Genomic DNA, 15616 nt, shown 5'->3' with positions numbered 1-15616 from the left:
TAGAATACTGATGCAGTTCTCTCCCCCTCCCTGTTTCTCCTCTTTCTCTGTCTCATCCAGTATAAAAAAAAAAAAGAAAGCAAAGTCAAATAGGAATGGTGGTGCTGTGTGGGGACTGAGCCCTAGCAATAACCCCGATGTCAAATAAGGTTTTAAAAAGAAAGTGACGGTGGTCCGGGAGGAGGCGCAGTAATAAAGCATGAGGTCCCAAGTTTGATCCCAGACAGCACATGTGCCAGAGTGATGTCTGGTTCTTTCTCTCTCCTATCTTTCTCATAAATAAAATATAAAACAATAATAATAAATAAATAATGCAGGTAATGGCATTTGTTTAAAAAAAAGAAAGTGAAGGAGTCGGACGGTAGTGCAGCGGGTTAAGCACACGTGACGCAAAGCGCAAAGACCGGCGTAAGGATCCCGGTTCGAGCCCCCGGCTCCCCACCTGCGGGGGAGTCGCTTCCCAGGCGGTGAAGCAGGTCTGCAGGTGTCTGTCTTTCTCTCCCCCTCTCTGTCTTCCCCTCCTCTCTACACTTCTCTGTCCATTCCAACAACGACGACGTCAATAACTACAACAATAAAGCAATAAGAACAGCAAAAGGGAATAAATAAATATTTAAAAAAAAAGAAAGAAAGTGAGGGGAGGCCACATGATGGTTCAGCAATGCTCTGTCCTGCCTGTGAGTCTGAGGTCGCAGGTTCAGTCCCTCTCAACACCATCAGCCAGAGCTAAGAAGGGCTCTGGGCTCTCTTCTCTGTATCTTCCTCTCTGTGTGTCTCTCATTAGAAAAAGAAAATATATATATATTAAAATAAGTAAATGATACACCTACAGCTACCACTCTGGTATTTCTATCCTGGAGAAATATGAGGATGGAAATGTACCCTCGTGGGGGGGGGGGGCAGTGGCAGTGGCGCACCGGGTTAAGTGCACATAGTATGAAGCACAAGGGTTCGAGCCCCTGGCTCCCCACCTCGGGGTCGTTTCACAAGCGGCGAAGCAGGTCTGTGGGGGTCTATCTTTCCCTCTCCATCTCCCCCTTCCCTTTCATATTCTCTCTGTCTCTTATCCAGTCATTTAATTGATTAATTGTTAATCAATTGTTATCCTTGTTTGTTTATTGGATAGAGACAGCAACAAGTCGAGAGGGAAGGGGGTGATAGAGAGGAAGAGACACCTGCAGCCCTGCTTCACCACTTCCAAAGCTTTCCCCCTGCAGGCAGGAACCAGGAGCTTGAACCCTCGCCATTGTAATGTGCGCTCAACCAGGTGCACCGCCACCCAGCCCCAGTCAGTTTTTTAATACGACCCCACTGCAATTCCTCATGCTGAGTCTGTTATCTGTAGGGATCTTGGGGGACATACTTGTGTCTCTTTCTTACTGCCAGGGTTACCACGAAAGCCTCCACACCTGCATGGTTCTACCGCTCCCAGTGGACTCCCATTTGTTAGATAGGTGGCAGACAAGAGGAGAGTCAGAGATGAGAGACATCACAGCCCCACTCATGAAGGTCCCCACCCCGCTTTGCACCGTGCTCCCGTGTGGTGCCGGGGACTCAGAAGTCCTCCCATGTGCCAGTGTGCGCGCTCTACTGGGAGAAGCCTCGGTCCCCGTATGCTGGGTCCTGAATTGCCCAAGGGTTGTCTCTTGATGCCTTGTGGTCCGGTCTCATCCCACTCCAAGATTGTCAGTGATGCCCACCAGGGGGCAGCACTGGGACCAGGCAGGGAGTGCCCCACCCCCTTGCTCACTGATACCTTTCCACCAGGCCCTGCCCTATGTCTGTCTGCTGATCGCCATGCTTTTCTTCATCTACGCCATCATCGGGATGCAGGTGAGCTCAGTGTGCCCAGGGATCCTTCCAGTGTGCCCTGGGAGCTAGGTGGGAGAGCAGCCACTCCTGGTCATCACCCTCCAATGTTCCAGGTGTTTGGCAACATTGGTATCGATGTGGAGGATGAAGACAGCGACGAGGATGACTTCCAGATCACTGAGCACAACAACTTCCGGACCTTCTTCCAGGCCCTCATGCTCCTCTTCCGGTGAGGGGCGGGGCGGTGTTCTCAGCCTTCTCTTCCAGTGAGAACAAAGAATGGGATGCGGGGAGCTGGGTCTTCACAGTTCTCTTCAGTGGGGAAGATGTCCACATGCTTTTCTGTTGGGGATGTGGTCTCTTCCGGTGGGGAGGGTGGTGGAGGTGGTGGTGATGGCAGTGGTAGATGGTGGAGGTGGTGTTGAAAATGGTGGTAGGCTGTTGTGGTAGGAATGACGGTGGTAAGTGGCAGTGGTGACGGTGTTGAAAACGATTATGGTTAGGGTAATGGTGTTGGAAATTGTGGTGGTAGATGGTGGTGGTGGTGGTGGCGGTGACAGTTATGGTAATGATGAATATGGCTGTGGTACAGGTGGTGGTGATGGTATAATTGGCATGGGTGGTGGTGTGGCCTGGCACGGGTGGCGGTGCTGGTGGTAGTGGTACAGGTAATGGTCAAGATGAAGCTGGTGGCACAGTAATGATGATGGTGGAGGAGGTGGTAGCAATGATGGTGATCATGATGGAAATGGTGGTAGTACCCGCGGTAGTGATGATGGCAGTGGTAGAGGTGGTGGTGGCGGAGGAGGACATGCTTTCCCACAGATTGACATGTCCTCTGCTTCCTGTGATGGAAGAGGTAATGGTGGGGGTACAAGTGGTGACGATGATGATGAGGGCTTGTGGTGGGAGCAGGGGCATGGTTGCTGATGGGGTAGATGGGCTGTCACACTTCTCTTCCGGTGAGAACGTGTCCTGATGTCTGTTTAAAAGGGGGCGTGACGTCTTTTGGTGGGGGATGGCCTCTTCCGGTGGGAGCGGGGACTTCCCGTGCTGGTGCCAGCGTGTGTCCTCTTACATCTGTTCGAGTGAGCGATTGGCCTCCTCTGATGGGGGTGTGGCCACTTCTCCCGGAGCTGTGGCTGCTCCCACTGGTGCTTCCAGTGGGGAATACCCAGCTGTATCTCTTTCAGTGGGGGTGTGGCCTCCTCCTGAGGCACTACTGGTGATGTGCGACCTACATCTTTTTTTAAGATCTGTAAAAATCTTTATTTATGTATTTATTATTGGACAGAGACAGAGAAAATGAGAGGGGAGAGGGAGATAGGGAGTGAGAGGGACAGAGAGACACCTAGAGCCCTGCTCCACCACTCGTGAAGCTTCCCCTTGCAGATGGGGACCAGGGGCTTGAACCTGTGTCCTTGTGCACTGTGATGTATGATCTCAACCAGGTAGGCCACCACCTGCCCCCTCCTATCTGTTCTACTGGGGGCATGGCATCTTCCAATGGTGGTGTAGCCTCTTCCTGTGGGGATGTGGCCTCTCCTTTTGAGGTCTGACCTCTTCCCGTGAGGGCGTGGCCTCTTCCAGTAGGGGCACAGCTGCTTCTGGTGCTGATGCTGGTGGACCATGTCCTACAGCACTCTGGGGGGTGTGCACGCTTCCTGTGGGGGCATGGCCTCTTCAAATGGCAGTAGAGGCTCTTTCCCGGAACTTCTGGTGTGGGGGCATGACCTATTCCCATGGGGGTGTGGTCTCCCTTGTTTTAGCAGCCATGAGCTGCCTCCTCCCCACCCTCCTCCTCCCCTTTCTGTAGGTTTGGTGTCCTCATCCTTCTGTAATGCTGGGAGGATGGACTTTCACACTTCCAGCAGTGAGCATCCTCTCCCAAAAGTTCTAGCATGCCCTCTGCTTCTCGTAGGGGGCATGTCCTTCACAAAGATCTTCCTTCTGCTTCAGGGAGGAGGAGTGTCCTTCATAGTTCTCTTCTGGTGATGGGGGGTTGTTGCCTGTTCCAGGGAAGCTTGGAAGATAGCATAATGATTATGCCAAAGACCCTCCTGCCTGTGACTCTGAAGTCCCAGGTTCAACCCCCAGCACCACCATCAACCAGAGATGAGTAGGGCTCTGGTCATTCTCTCTCCCTCTCTGTATGTTTCATTTCGCATACTCCCCCTCTCATTAAAATAAAATAAATTAAGAAAATAAAGATTTTAAAATAAAAAGTAAATAATAGCCTTAATTAGAATAAGTAAGATGGGGCTGGGTGATGGTGCACCTGGTTGAGCGCATACGTTACAGTGTGCAAGGACTCAGGTTCAAGCCCTTGGTCCCCACCTGCAGGGGGAAAGCTTCATGAGTGGTGAAGCAGGGCTGCAGATGTCTCTCTGTCTCTCTCCCTCTATCTTCCCCTTCCCTCTTGATCTCTGGCTATCTCTATCCAATCAGTAAATAAAGATAAAAATAAATAAGGTAATACTAAGAAATAGGAAGAAGAAATAATAAGAATCCATGCCAGTCCAACTTCAAAACCCAGTTTATTTTTTTCCCTTTATTGGGGGATTAATGTTTTACATTTGACAGTGAATACAATAGTTTGTACATGCATAACATTTCTCAGTTTTCCACAGAACAATACAGCCCCCACTAGGTCCTCTGTCATCCTTTCCAGGACCTTTACTGTCCCCCCCACACCCACCCACCTCAGAGTCTTTTATTTTGGTGCAATACACCAACTCCAGTTTAGGTTCTACTTGTGAAAAACCCAGTTTCTTAACCTCAGTGCTTCACAGTTTGGGGAAGGGGGCTGAGGTGCTGGTGTCCTAGATGGGGTATTTAGGTCCCTGATATCACCTTATCTGTCCCCAGGAGTGCCACGGGGGAGGCCTGGCATAACATCATGCTGTCTTGCCTCAGTGGGAAGCCGTGTGATAAGAACTCAGGCATTCTGACTCCGGAGTGTGGCAATGAGTTTGCTTACTTCTACTTCGTGTCTTTCATCTTCCTCTGCTCTTTCCTGGTGAGTCTGGTGGGTCTGGATGGTTGGAGGGGTGCCCTCCCTCAACCGGCTCCCTCTTGGCAGACTGGATTTTTCTCGAAAGGGTTTGCACCATAGACTTTCTCCCCCTGAGCCTTCTCTGTGCCTGTGAGGGATTCATTGACTAGGATTTCCCAGTGTCAGACCTGTAGACATTTAAAGCTAAGATCTAGAGAGCAACAAGGGGCCCTTTCTTGTATTGCATTCCCAGCCTTTGCCCACTAGATGGCAGTAGGTCCATGAGGGACGATGTGCATTGCTAGGTCCTTAGCTGCATTCCCAGCCTTTGCCCACTAGATGGCAGTAGGTCCGTGAGGGACGATGTGCATTGCTAGGTCCGTAGCTGCATTCCCAGCCTTTGCCCACTAGATGGCAGTAGGGCAATGAGGGACGATGTGCATTGCTAGGTCCTTAGCTGTATTCCCAGCCTTTGCCCACTAGATGGCAGTAGGTCCATAAGGGACGATGTGCATTGCTAGGTCCTTAGCTGCATTCCCAGCCTTTGCCCACTAGATGGCAGTAGGTCTGTGAGGGACGATGTGCATTGCTAGGTCCTTAGCTGCATTCCCAGCCTTTGCCCACTAGATGGCAGTAGGGCAATGAGACGATGTGCATTACTAGGTCCTTAGCTGCATTCCCAGCCTTTGCCCACTAGATGGCAGTAGGTCCATGAGGGACGATGTGCATTGCTAGGTCCTTAGCTGCATTCCCAGCCTTTGCCCACTAGATGGCAGTAGGTCCGTGAGGGACGATGTGCATTGCTAGGTCCTTAGCTGCATTCCCAGCCTTTGCCCACTAGATGGCAGTAGGTCCGTGAGGGATGATGTGCATTGCTAGGTCCGTAGCTGCATTCCCAGCCTTTGCCCACTAGATGGCAGTAGGGCAATGAGGGACGATGTGCATTGCTAGGTCCTTAGCTGTATTCCCAGCCTTTGCCCACTAGATGGCAGTAGGTCCATAAGGGACGATGTGCATTGCTAGGTCCTTAGCTGCATTCCCAGCCTTTGCCCACTAGATGGCAGTAGGTCTGTGAGGGACGATGTGCATTGCTAGGTCCTTAGCTGCATTCCCAGCCTTTGCCCACTAGATGGCAGTAGGGCAATGAGAGACGATGTGCATTACTAGGTCCTTAGCTGCATTCCCAGCCTTTGTCCACTAGATGGCAGTAGGTCCGTGAGGGACGATGTGCATTGCTAGGTCCTTAGCTACAATCCCAGCCTTTGCCCACTAGATGGCAGTAGGTCCGTGAGGGACGATGTGCATTGCTAGGTCCCTAGCTGCATTCCCAGCCTTTGCCCACTAGATGGCAGTAGGGCAATGAGGGACTGTGTGCATTGCTAGGTCCTTAGCTGCATTCCCAGCCTTTGCCCACTAGATGGCAGTAGCCCAGGTCACATATGCTTCTAGCATAAACAAACAGAAATACCTCTAGATACACCACATGTCAGACATCTCCTGAGTTGAAAGACAGGGAAGGGACCAGGTCTTCCCCAATGTGAGGCCCACTGGGTTATACTGAAAAAACAAAACAAAGTAATAACAAACAAACAAAAACAGCTAGAATGTTATAGGGAACACACTTTTGCTAGGACCTGGTTTTTTCGGGGGGTGGTGTTCGTTTTGGTTTGGTTTTTGCCTCCAGGGTTCTCCCTGGGGCTCAGTGCCGGCACTAGAATCCACTGCTCCTGTGGCCTTTTTTTCCATTTTATTGGATAGGGCAGAGAAATTTTGAGAGACATGGGAAAGATAAAGAGGGAGACACCTGCAGACCTACTTCACCACTTTTGAAGCGCCCCCCCCCATGCAGGTGGGAAACAAGGGGTTCAAACCCGGATCCTTGCGCGGGTCCTTGCACGTCATACTGTGTGCACTTCACCAGGTGCAACACCACCCGCCCCACTCACCTTCTGTCTCTTTCCAGCAGCAGCAATGGAATCATACATTTGTAAAATCATGGTGGCAAAAAGCAAGGAAAATCTAAGGGCAGGAGGTAGTTCACATGGTTTTCTACACCTTACCATGTGCAAAACTCTAGGCTCGAGGCCCAGCACCCTCCCGGGGGCAGCACAACATGGAGGGAAGCCCCGTGGATGGGGCGTGTTGCTGATTATGAATGAAATAAAAACAGGGAAAAGCCCAGGGGGCGGATGGTGGCACAACTGCTATAATACACAAGGACCCAGGTTCGAGCCCCCGGTCTCCACCTGCAGGGTGAAAGCTTCATAAGTGGTGGAGGAGGTCTGCAGGTGTCTCTCTGTCTCCCACTCTCTCTATCTCCCCAGCCCCTCTCAATTTCTGGCTGTCCCTATCCAGTAAGTAAATAATAGAGATCATTTTTTAATTTTCAATGGTAATAATGAGAAAAAACTCTACTTCACAAGTGGTGGAATTGCACTTATGGAAGTCCCAGAGGCACTACAAAATAATAATAATAATGTGAAATATTAGCTGGTCGCTTGCTTTGTGTTTGGACCGGAAACAACACAGCCCCTCTCCACATGGAGTGTTCATCTTGTTTTTGACAAGAGCAGGTGGGGGAGGATTGGGGGGGGTCAAGGACATCTCCTTGGTGGTGGTCCCCCATCTCCAACTCCTTGTCCCTTCACATTCTTGATCCCCCCAACTCCACCTGTCTCTGTGTCTTTCCCCTCTGCCCCATCTCTGCTCCATCTCTCTGTCTCTGAGTGTCTCTTTTCCCTATCTCCATCTGTGTGTGTCTCTGGGTTCTTCTCTCTCCCTCACTCCCTCCTGGTTCCCCTGGACCCCCTCTCCACTGCCCACAGATGCTGAACCTCTTTGTGGCTGTCATTATGGACAATTTCGAATACCTCACGCGAGACTCCTCCATCCTGGGTCCCCACCACCTGGATGAGTACGTGCGTGTCTGGGCTGAATATGACCCTGCGGCATGGTAAGGAGTCTTCCCATCGTGACCATCCCCTTTTCTCTGGTGCTGGAACACAAGCCAGCACACATCCTGGGTTCTGAGCCATGGGATCCTCGGGCGACTAGCAGGGCTCTCCGGGGAATCACTTTAGGGGAAGAAGAGGAGAACCGGCACCCTAGAATTCAGTTTCAGCTGAGCCCTCAGCTTTCTGGGAGATGAGGAAGAAAGACTCTCTAGCCGTTCATTTCTGGAAGGGGTGGAGATGCAGGGATGGCCTTGCTCCCTTGACAGAGAAGACTGGTGGTGAGAGCAGAGCAGCCAGCCCCAGCTCCAGACTGCCCGAGAGCATCTCCAACCCTCACACAAACCCTTAGGGACCTTTGTCTGTAGCATCACCAGGGAGGTGAGCTCACCTACCTCCAGGGGCACTGGGGCGACCCCTCGTAGCTGATGCGTCCTGTGCGCATGTACTGAGGGCCGGCTTAGCACTGAGCTCCCGCGATACTCACACTCACGCAGGAGCCCTTGAGAGGCGCCATGTCTCACACTCACTGGGGATTCGAGGGCCTCCTGAGCCCTTGTTGCTGAGGAATTCTACACCCTACTGCCCACCTCCAACGGGTTATAGAGAGGCGACTCACTAAATAGGGACAGATGGACTCTTCGGGCCTGCCACATGCTAACTGGAACCCACCACCCAGTCACAGAGAGGGTTCTGGACCCCCCCAACTGCCACCCTATGGCAGGTTCTACACCTGGCCACCCACAACACTGGGGTTCTAGACCCAGCCACCTATTAAATTCTAGTCCCGACCACCCACTTAATTGGGCTTCTAGACCTGGCCACCCACTACACTGGGGTTCTAGACTCCAGTGCCTCCCATGGCAGGCGGGTTCTAGGGTCACCACCTTGCTAAATGGTGTGGTCCTGGAGCTCAGCTCCACAGGGATGGAGAGGTTCTCAACCCTGCTGCCCACTAAGTGGCATTCCGGAGCCCCCTCCCATGAAAACAGGAGTTCTGGAAGCCATTGCCTTCTAGCCATGGGATCAAGAATTTTCCACCCCAAGACTAGGGGTTCTAGCACTCTGGTTCACCAAAGACGTTCTAGAAACCCTCTCTGCTGAGGGTCGAGAGCCCGTTCCCCACTGAGTGCAGGTTCTAGACCCCTGCCACAACTGGCATGTGGGGGTGGGTTCTAGAGCAGCCACCGGGCCCATTGACGGTGCTAGAGCCATCACCTAACTCCGTGATGGTTTTAGCGCTCACTGCCCACTAGGCGGGAGGGTCTTGACCCTACCCCTCACTGGTGGGGTGTTCTAGAGCACACGCGCATACACTCAACTGGGGGCCCCAGAGCCTTTCCTCCTGGCTGTGGAATCTAGAGACCAAGGCCCACTGCGTCACGGTTCTAGAACTACCCACTTAGTCGGTTCTAGAGCCTGCTGCTCTAGCCCCCCACCAGAATATTCTAGAGCCCTCCCGCCACTGAGTGTGGGTTCTAGACCCTGCCACGACTAATGGGGGGAGGTTCTAGAGCCACCGCCTTACTCCACGACAGTCCTAGAGCTCACCGCCCACTAGGCAGGAAGTTCTAGACTCTGCTCCCCACCGGTGGGGTGTTCTAGATCTCCCCCCACCCCCTCCCACTGAACAGGGGCCCCCAGAGCCTGCCCCTCCCTGGCTGTGAAATCTAGAAACCAAGGTTCACTATGTCGTGGTTCTAAAAGCACCACGCATTGGGTGAGTTCTAGAGCCCACTGCCGCCGCCCCCCAACGAAGGACCCTAAAGCCCACCCCCCTGACTAAATGAGGCTCAAGGCCCACACTACCCACCCACTGAGAGCCCGAGAACTCAGCCCCTTACTGAAGATACTAAGTTTGAGCTGGGACTTGGGACCTGAGGGCACATGGACAAGGTGGCCAAGACCCAGACACGCGCTCCAGGATGTGGAGACCAGGCTCAGCTCTGGGATACGACTAACTTTCCTCTCTTGGTTTTTTTAGGTCACATCAGTTGTTGGAGACTGTGTGCGCCCCCCACACTCACACCCACACCCACACCATGCCATGCTCTGTCCCACAAGCTCCCCTCCCCTCAGTGGAGCTCACAGAGATCTTAGGACTTCTCCTTCCCCATCTGAAAATAAAATAAAATAAAATAAAAAATAACAAAAGACAACCCCAAAGCTTCCAGCACATGCCAGAGGAGACCCTGTGTCCCCACCCCATGGACCCGGCGCGGACACAGCGCCGCCACTAACCCCCTTTCTTCTTATTCCAGTGGCCGAATTCACTATAAGGATATGTACAGTTTATTACGAGTAATATCTCCGCCTCTCGGCTTAGGCAAGAAATGCCCTCATAGGGTCGCTTGCAAGGTCTGACTTCCACTAAACCTGCTGGCATCCACGGAATGAGTGTGGCTTGGGGACTCTTCAATATATATATTGAACATATATATATATATATATATATATAATCGATTTCTACCGACAAAACAAAGCCATGTCTCTCTTTTGCATTAAAACTAGAACAGCTCTCTTAGTCGACAGAATGCAGCCACCTAGACCTGGCGACGCATGGAATATTTTTTTTCTGCTCCCTTCAGCCGTTTCTGCTTGCTCTGAGCTGAAGCTGCCCCATCCTGGGGGTCTCCATGCCCCCCCCAAAAAAAAGCCCAACAAAATAATAATCAGACATATCCCAGCAGGGCTGCTGGGTGGGATTGAAACTTGGCATTGGCTCCCCAACCATCACCTCCACTGCTCTCTCTCTCTCTCTCTCTCTCTCTCTCTCTCTCTCTCTCTCTTTCTCTCTCTCCCTCCACCCCACAAAGTCCCCAGTCCTCCTCCCCCCTCCGCCTCAGCCCCATTCCTCCCCATCTGGGGACCCTCCCCCCTTCAGAGACCAGCCTCAGGCAAACCAAAGAACACCACCCAGTTTTGGAAAAAGCACCCCACCAAAACCACAGACGTACCACCCCACCACTACCACCCTCACCATCCTCCACCCCTCCCGCATCCCACCAGCTCCAAGATCTCCAAGTCAGAAACCAAGACTGAATCTGACTTTTCTCTCCTCTCCCTCCCACCCCCCACCCTGCACTCTGAGCAGTAAAGTAATCTCTCTCTTCTCTCTCTCTTTTTTTAACAACCTTCTCTTCCATTTCCCCCTCCTCTCCCTACCCCTCTGCCTTCCTGTTCAATGCCCGTTGGATTACCTGCTATGTCTCTTTTTTTCGCCTTTCTCTACCCCTCCCTGTCCCCTTTTTTCCCCCGGTTCTTTCTCTTCCCGTGTTTTTTTTTCCCTTTCTCTCCCTTCTACCCCCTCCCTCCACCATGCCCTCTCCCCTGGTTTTCTTGCCCCCCCCACTTTTGTTTTTCTTTTTGTGTTTTTGTTTTCTTGTGTGCTGCCAGGGGCCGCATGCCTTACCGGGACATGTATCAGATGCTGACACACATGTCCCCCCCCCTGGGCCTGGGAAAGAAGTGTCCTTCCAGAGTGGCTTATAAGGTAGTCTACCCTCACCCTGGGGGACTTCACAGAGCTGACCCAGACTCATCCACCAGGGCTCGCTCTTTTTCTTTTTCTTCTTTTTTTATCCAGAGCCCTTCTGCTTTTACCCCCTTTCTCTCTTTCTCCACCCCTCCCCTCTCTCCCTCTCTCTCTCTCTCTCTCTCTCTCTCTCCCTTTCCTCCCTGAGTTGACTCAATCTTGAACATCCCTCAACTCGAAGCTGCCCCAGTGTCTGTCCTTTCTGATCAATGTGTCCTGGTGTTTTGAGACTCCATTCTGGCCAACACGCCGGGGTGGGGGGGACAGCGGGAGGGGCACCTCGAGATCTCCCCCACCCCACCACCTCTCTGTCTGGCACCAGGCCGCCACCTCCAGGAAGTAAATTGGACGCCCTTTCTTGGGTAGGCGCATGGAAGGATAAGGGGTGGGGATTCTTTGATCACCCCCTTCAGTATTTGGAGGTGAGGCCCCATCTTTTGCCTCATAATCTCAGGTCCAGCCCCCCACACACACACTCCAGCCTCCTGACACACACACTTCTGAAGCTGATCTCTGATCTTGGGGCCCTGGGGGGACCCCACACCTCCTAGGATGTACCCAGAGCCTCTTTCCTCTGACCCCACCCTCCCTAGACTTGCTCCCTAAGCCCCTGACCCTGTGCCACCCACGCCCATCCCCTCTCACCCCTCCAGCTCCAAGACACCCCCTCCACTGCATTGTTTCGGAGTGGGCAGGCTGGCCAAAGCTGGACGCCCAGACCCCAGCACCCTGGCAAAGGCCTTGCACGCTGCCTTGACAGGGCCTGGGGGGGCAGGCAATAAAGGGGGGCAGTGGGGTGCATGCTGACTGCAGGAGCACCAGGACCTGCTGCCAGGTGGCTGCCCCTCCCCCAGTTCTGGAATCTCCCTTGGGACCCAAGGAGGGGGTGCTCTGTTCCCAACTCCTGCATGAGGAGTTCAGGGGGGACCCTAAAAGTTCAGGCTCTCGTTGCCTTCCCCCCACCAAATAAAAACACCCTGCCCTTGCCTTCCATCCACCTCGAACCCCTCTTCCTTGCTGTTCAAGAGACCCCCGCCCTCACCCTCTGTCTCTGTCAGAGGCGGCCCCACCAGCGTGTCAAAGATCTGACCCCAGTATCTGCATCCCCTATACACAGTCCTCGTCCTGCTTGGCCACCATCCCCTCGTCCGCTCCCTGGGTCTTGGATTCACTATGGGTAGCTAAGCTCATGAGAGAGAGTGTGTGTGTGTGAGTGTGTGAGCGTGTGTGTATGTGAGTGTGTGTGTGTGTGTCTGTGTGAGTGTGTGTGAGTGTGTGTGAGTGTGAGTGTATGTGAGTGTGTGTGTATGTGAGCGTGTGTGTGTATGTGAATGTGTGTGTGTGTGTATGTGAGTGTGGGTGTGTGTGTAAGTGTGAGTGTGTGTATGTGAGTGTGTGCATGAGAGTGTGTGTGAGTGTGTGTGTGAGAGTGTGTGTGTGTGTGTGTGTGAGTGTGAGTATGTGTGTGTGTGTGTGAGTGTGTGTGTGAGTGTGTATGTGTGAGTATGTGTAAGTGTGTGTGTGTAAGTGTGTGTGTGTGTGTGTCTCCCTCCCTGTCCCCCAGGTCATGAGAAATAGAGTCCCTGTGGTCAGCCTTTGTCAGGGTCTGTTGGAAAACTGTCAAAGGACAACAGTGGAATCACACAAGCATGAGTCCTGGTGCCCAGAGGACTTTATTAATAAAAGCAGAACAGCCCTGCCACGCTGTCCATAGGAGTTTCTGGGTGCTATGCCTGCGGCTCCCTGGGTGCTGTGCTTGGTGCTGAGAGAGGAGAGACCCCACAGCCCTGCCCACCCTCCATGGGCTCCCTGGATGCTGTCCATGGTGCTGAGAGAGGAGAGACCCCACAGCCCTGCCCACCCTCCATGGGTTCCCTGGGTGCTGTGCATGGTGCTGAGAGAGGAGAGACCCCACAGCCCTGCCCACCCTCCATGGGGCTCCCTGGGTGCTGTGCCTGGTGCTGAGAGAGGAGAGACCCCACAGCCCTGCCCACCCTCCATGGGCTCCCTGGGTGCTGTCCATGGTGCTGAGAGAGGAGAGACCCCACAGCCCTGCCCACCCTCCATGGGGCTCCCTGGGTGCTGTCCATGGTGCTGAGAGAGGAGAGACCACACAGCCCTGTCCACCTTCCATAGGGCTCCCTGGGTGCTGTGCAGGGTGCTGAGAGAGGAGAGACCCCACAACCCTACCCACCCTCCATGGGCTCCCTGGGTGCTGTGCCTGGTGCTGAGAGAGGAGACACCCCACAGCCCTGCCCACCCTCCATGGGGCTCCCTGGTGACATGCATTGTGTTCATATGTACAGAACAAACCATGTATTCATTGAGAAATTTATTTATATATTTAACTCTGATTTTTCTTTTAATATTTTTATTTACTATTTAGTGAGAAATACATAAAGTGAAACACCAGATTCCTGCTCAACTATAGCTTATGGCGGTGCTGGAGACTGAACCTGGAATATCAGAGCCTCGGGCATGAGAGCCTTTTGCAGAACTATTATGCTGTCTTCCCAGCCACAGTGTTCTTAAGCTTGATAGAACACCAACTATATCCTGACCCTACTTCTTACTTTTTAACTTCCCAGAGCTCTGGCTGATGGTGGTGCGGGGGGGGGGGGGTGGTTTGAACCTGGGACCTTACAGGCTCAGGCACGGGAAGCTCTTTGTGGAACCATGGTGCTCTCCACACACACCCCCAGCCCAACCCTTTGTATTTTTTTAAAAGCATGCTCTCTCTCCTCAGTTCTTTCTTGAGATAATGGGTGATGACCGTTTTTATATTTATTTTCCTTTTTGTTGCCGTAGTTTTTTATTGTTGTAGTTATTATTGTTGTCTGTCTTTGTTGTTGGATAGAACAGAGAGAAATGGAGAGAGGAGGGGAAGACAGAGAGAGGGAGAGAAAGACAGACACCTGCAGACCTGCTTCACTGCCTGTGAAGCGACTCCCCTGCAGGTGGGGAGCCGGGAGCTCGAATCGGGATCCTTAACGCCGGTCCTTGTGCTCTGCACCACCTGCGCTTAACCCGCTGCGCTAGCGCCCAACTCCCAATGTGCTTCTATTTTGACTCTTCATTCATTGGATAGAGACAGAAATTAAGAGGGTAGGGGAGAGGGATGGAGAGATACATGCAGCCCTGCTGCACCACTCGTGAAGCTTTCCTCCTGCAGGTAGGGAGCCGAGTGCTTGAACTCAAGTCCTTAACACACCGTGATGTGGGTTCACCCAGGTGTGCCACCACTTCGCCTCCCTCTTAATTTTTAATGTCAGCCTGCATGGTGAGGCTTTGGCTCCTACAATGAAAGACAGGGAAATTAAAGAAAAAAGGAAGGAGTGAGCTGAGGAAGAAAAAAATGCAGGTATAATGGTTCTGGGGAAAAAAATCCTTTCCTTTCTGAGGTTCTGAGGTTGAAGGTTCAATCCCCAGCATCACCATCAGCCAGAGCTGAGCAGGACACTGGTATCACTCCATTTCTCTCATAATTTTTTTTGAAAAGCCACATATGTAAAGAGTTCTTAAAATCAATAAATACAAAACCTAGAAGGTAGCATCAAGATTCTTCAAAAAAAAAACTTTCCCATCTGAGGCCCCAGATTCAATCCCCAGGACCAGAGCTCAATCCTCAGCAGAGCTCTGGTGAGAAAGAGGACAAGGAAGAAGGGGGAGAGAGAGAGAGAGAGGAGGAATAACAAGAAAATGCACAAAACCATGTTGACAAAGTGTTGTGCAGTGCACAGCATAGACACCAGTACATGAATGCTCAGTCAGTGTGTGTGTGAGTGTGAGTATGTGTGAGAGTGTGTGAGAGAGTGTGTGTGTGTGAGAGAGAGAGAGAGTGTGTGTGTGAGAGTGTGTGAGAGTGTGTGTGTGAGAGAGTGTGTGTGTGTGTGTGAGAGAGAGTGTGTGTGTGTGTGAGAGAGAGAGAGAGAGAGAGAGAGTGTGTGTGTGTGTGTGTGTGTGTGTGTGTGTGTGTGTGACCCTCCTGTCCCAACCCCTCTCTCCTGTCCTCCAGATTCCCATGTAGCCTCTCAGCCACCCTCAGACCCACCACATCCCTTCTCCCAGCCCCCAGCCCAGGGTGTAGATGGGCAAAGAGCCCGTGCCTGGAACAAGGGAGTCTTGTGAACCCCTTGCTCCCTTCCCTGCTCCCCACTGCCTCCTCCAGAGCCCAGCCCCAGCCCTGGACGTGCCTTCCCCAGACACACCCTCCACAGAGCTACGAATGAGTCTCGAGATTCCGTCTGCATGTCCTTTGTCTGTGTCACCGCCTGCATGCCGCCAGCACTCCCCTTGTCTATCTGGGGGTGCCATCTGCCTGCC

General features: G+C 52.6%; 1 protein-coding gene across 6 annotated transcripts in view; it reads left to right on the top strand.

Annotated features, from left to right (window-relative positions):
• CACNA1A (calcium voltage-gated channel subunit alpha1 A) overlaps positions 1–15616 on the top strand; it is a 194359-nt gene that overhangs the window by 163563 nt on the left and 15180 nt on the right. For 4 of the 6 annotated variants that reach the window (XM_016192270.2, XM_060181837.1, XM_060181836.1 and 1 more), the window contains 5 exons: positions 1768–1833; positions 1926–2041; positions 4681–4831; positions 7633–7760; positions 10020–10116. In XM_016192270.2, the coding sequence (XP_016047756.2) occupies positions 1768–1833; positions 1926–2041; positions 4681–4831; positions 7633–7760; positions 10020–10116 (558 nt within the window). Of the gene's footprint in view, positions 1–1767; positions 1834–1925; positions 2042–4680; positions 4832–7632; positions 7761–10019; positions 10117–11154; positions 11252–15616 lie in introns of all 6 variants that reach the window. The other 2 variants (XM_016192271.2, XM_060181835.1) reach the window with 1 other exon arrangement.

Source organism: Erinaceus europaeus, chromosome 23 (genome assembly GCF_950295315.1).
Source record: "Erinaceus europaeus chromosome 23, mEriEur2.1, whole genome shotgun sequence".
NCBI lineage: Eukaryota > Metazoa > Chordata > Mammalia > Eulipotyphla > Erinaceidae > Erinaceus > Erinaceus europaeus.
This window is presented reverse-complemented; position numbering and strand designations above follow the sequence as displayed.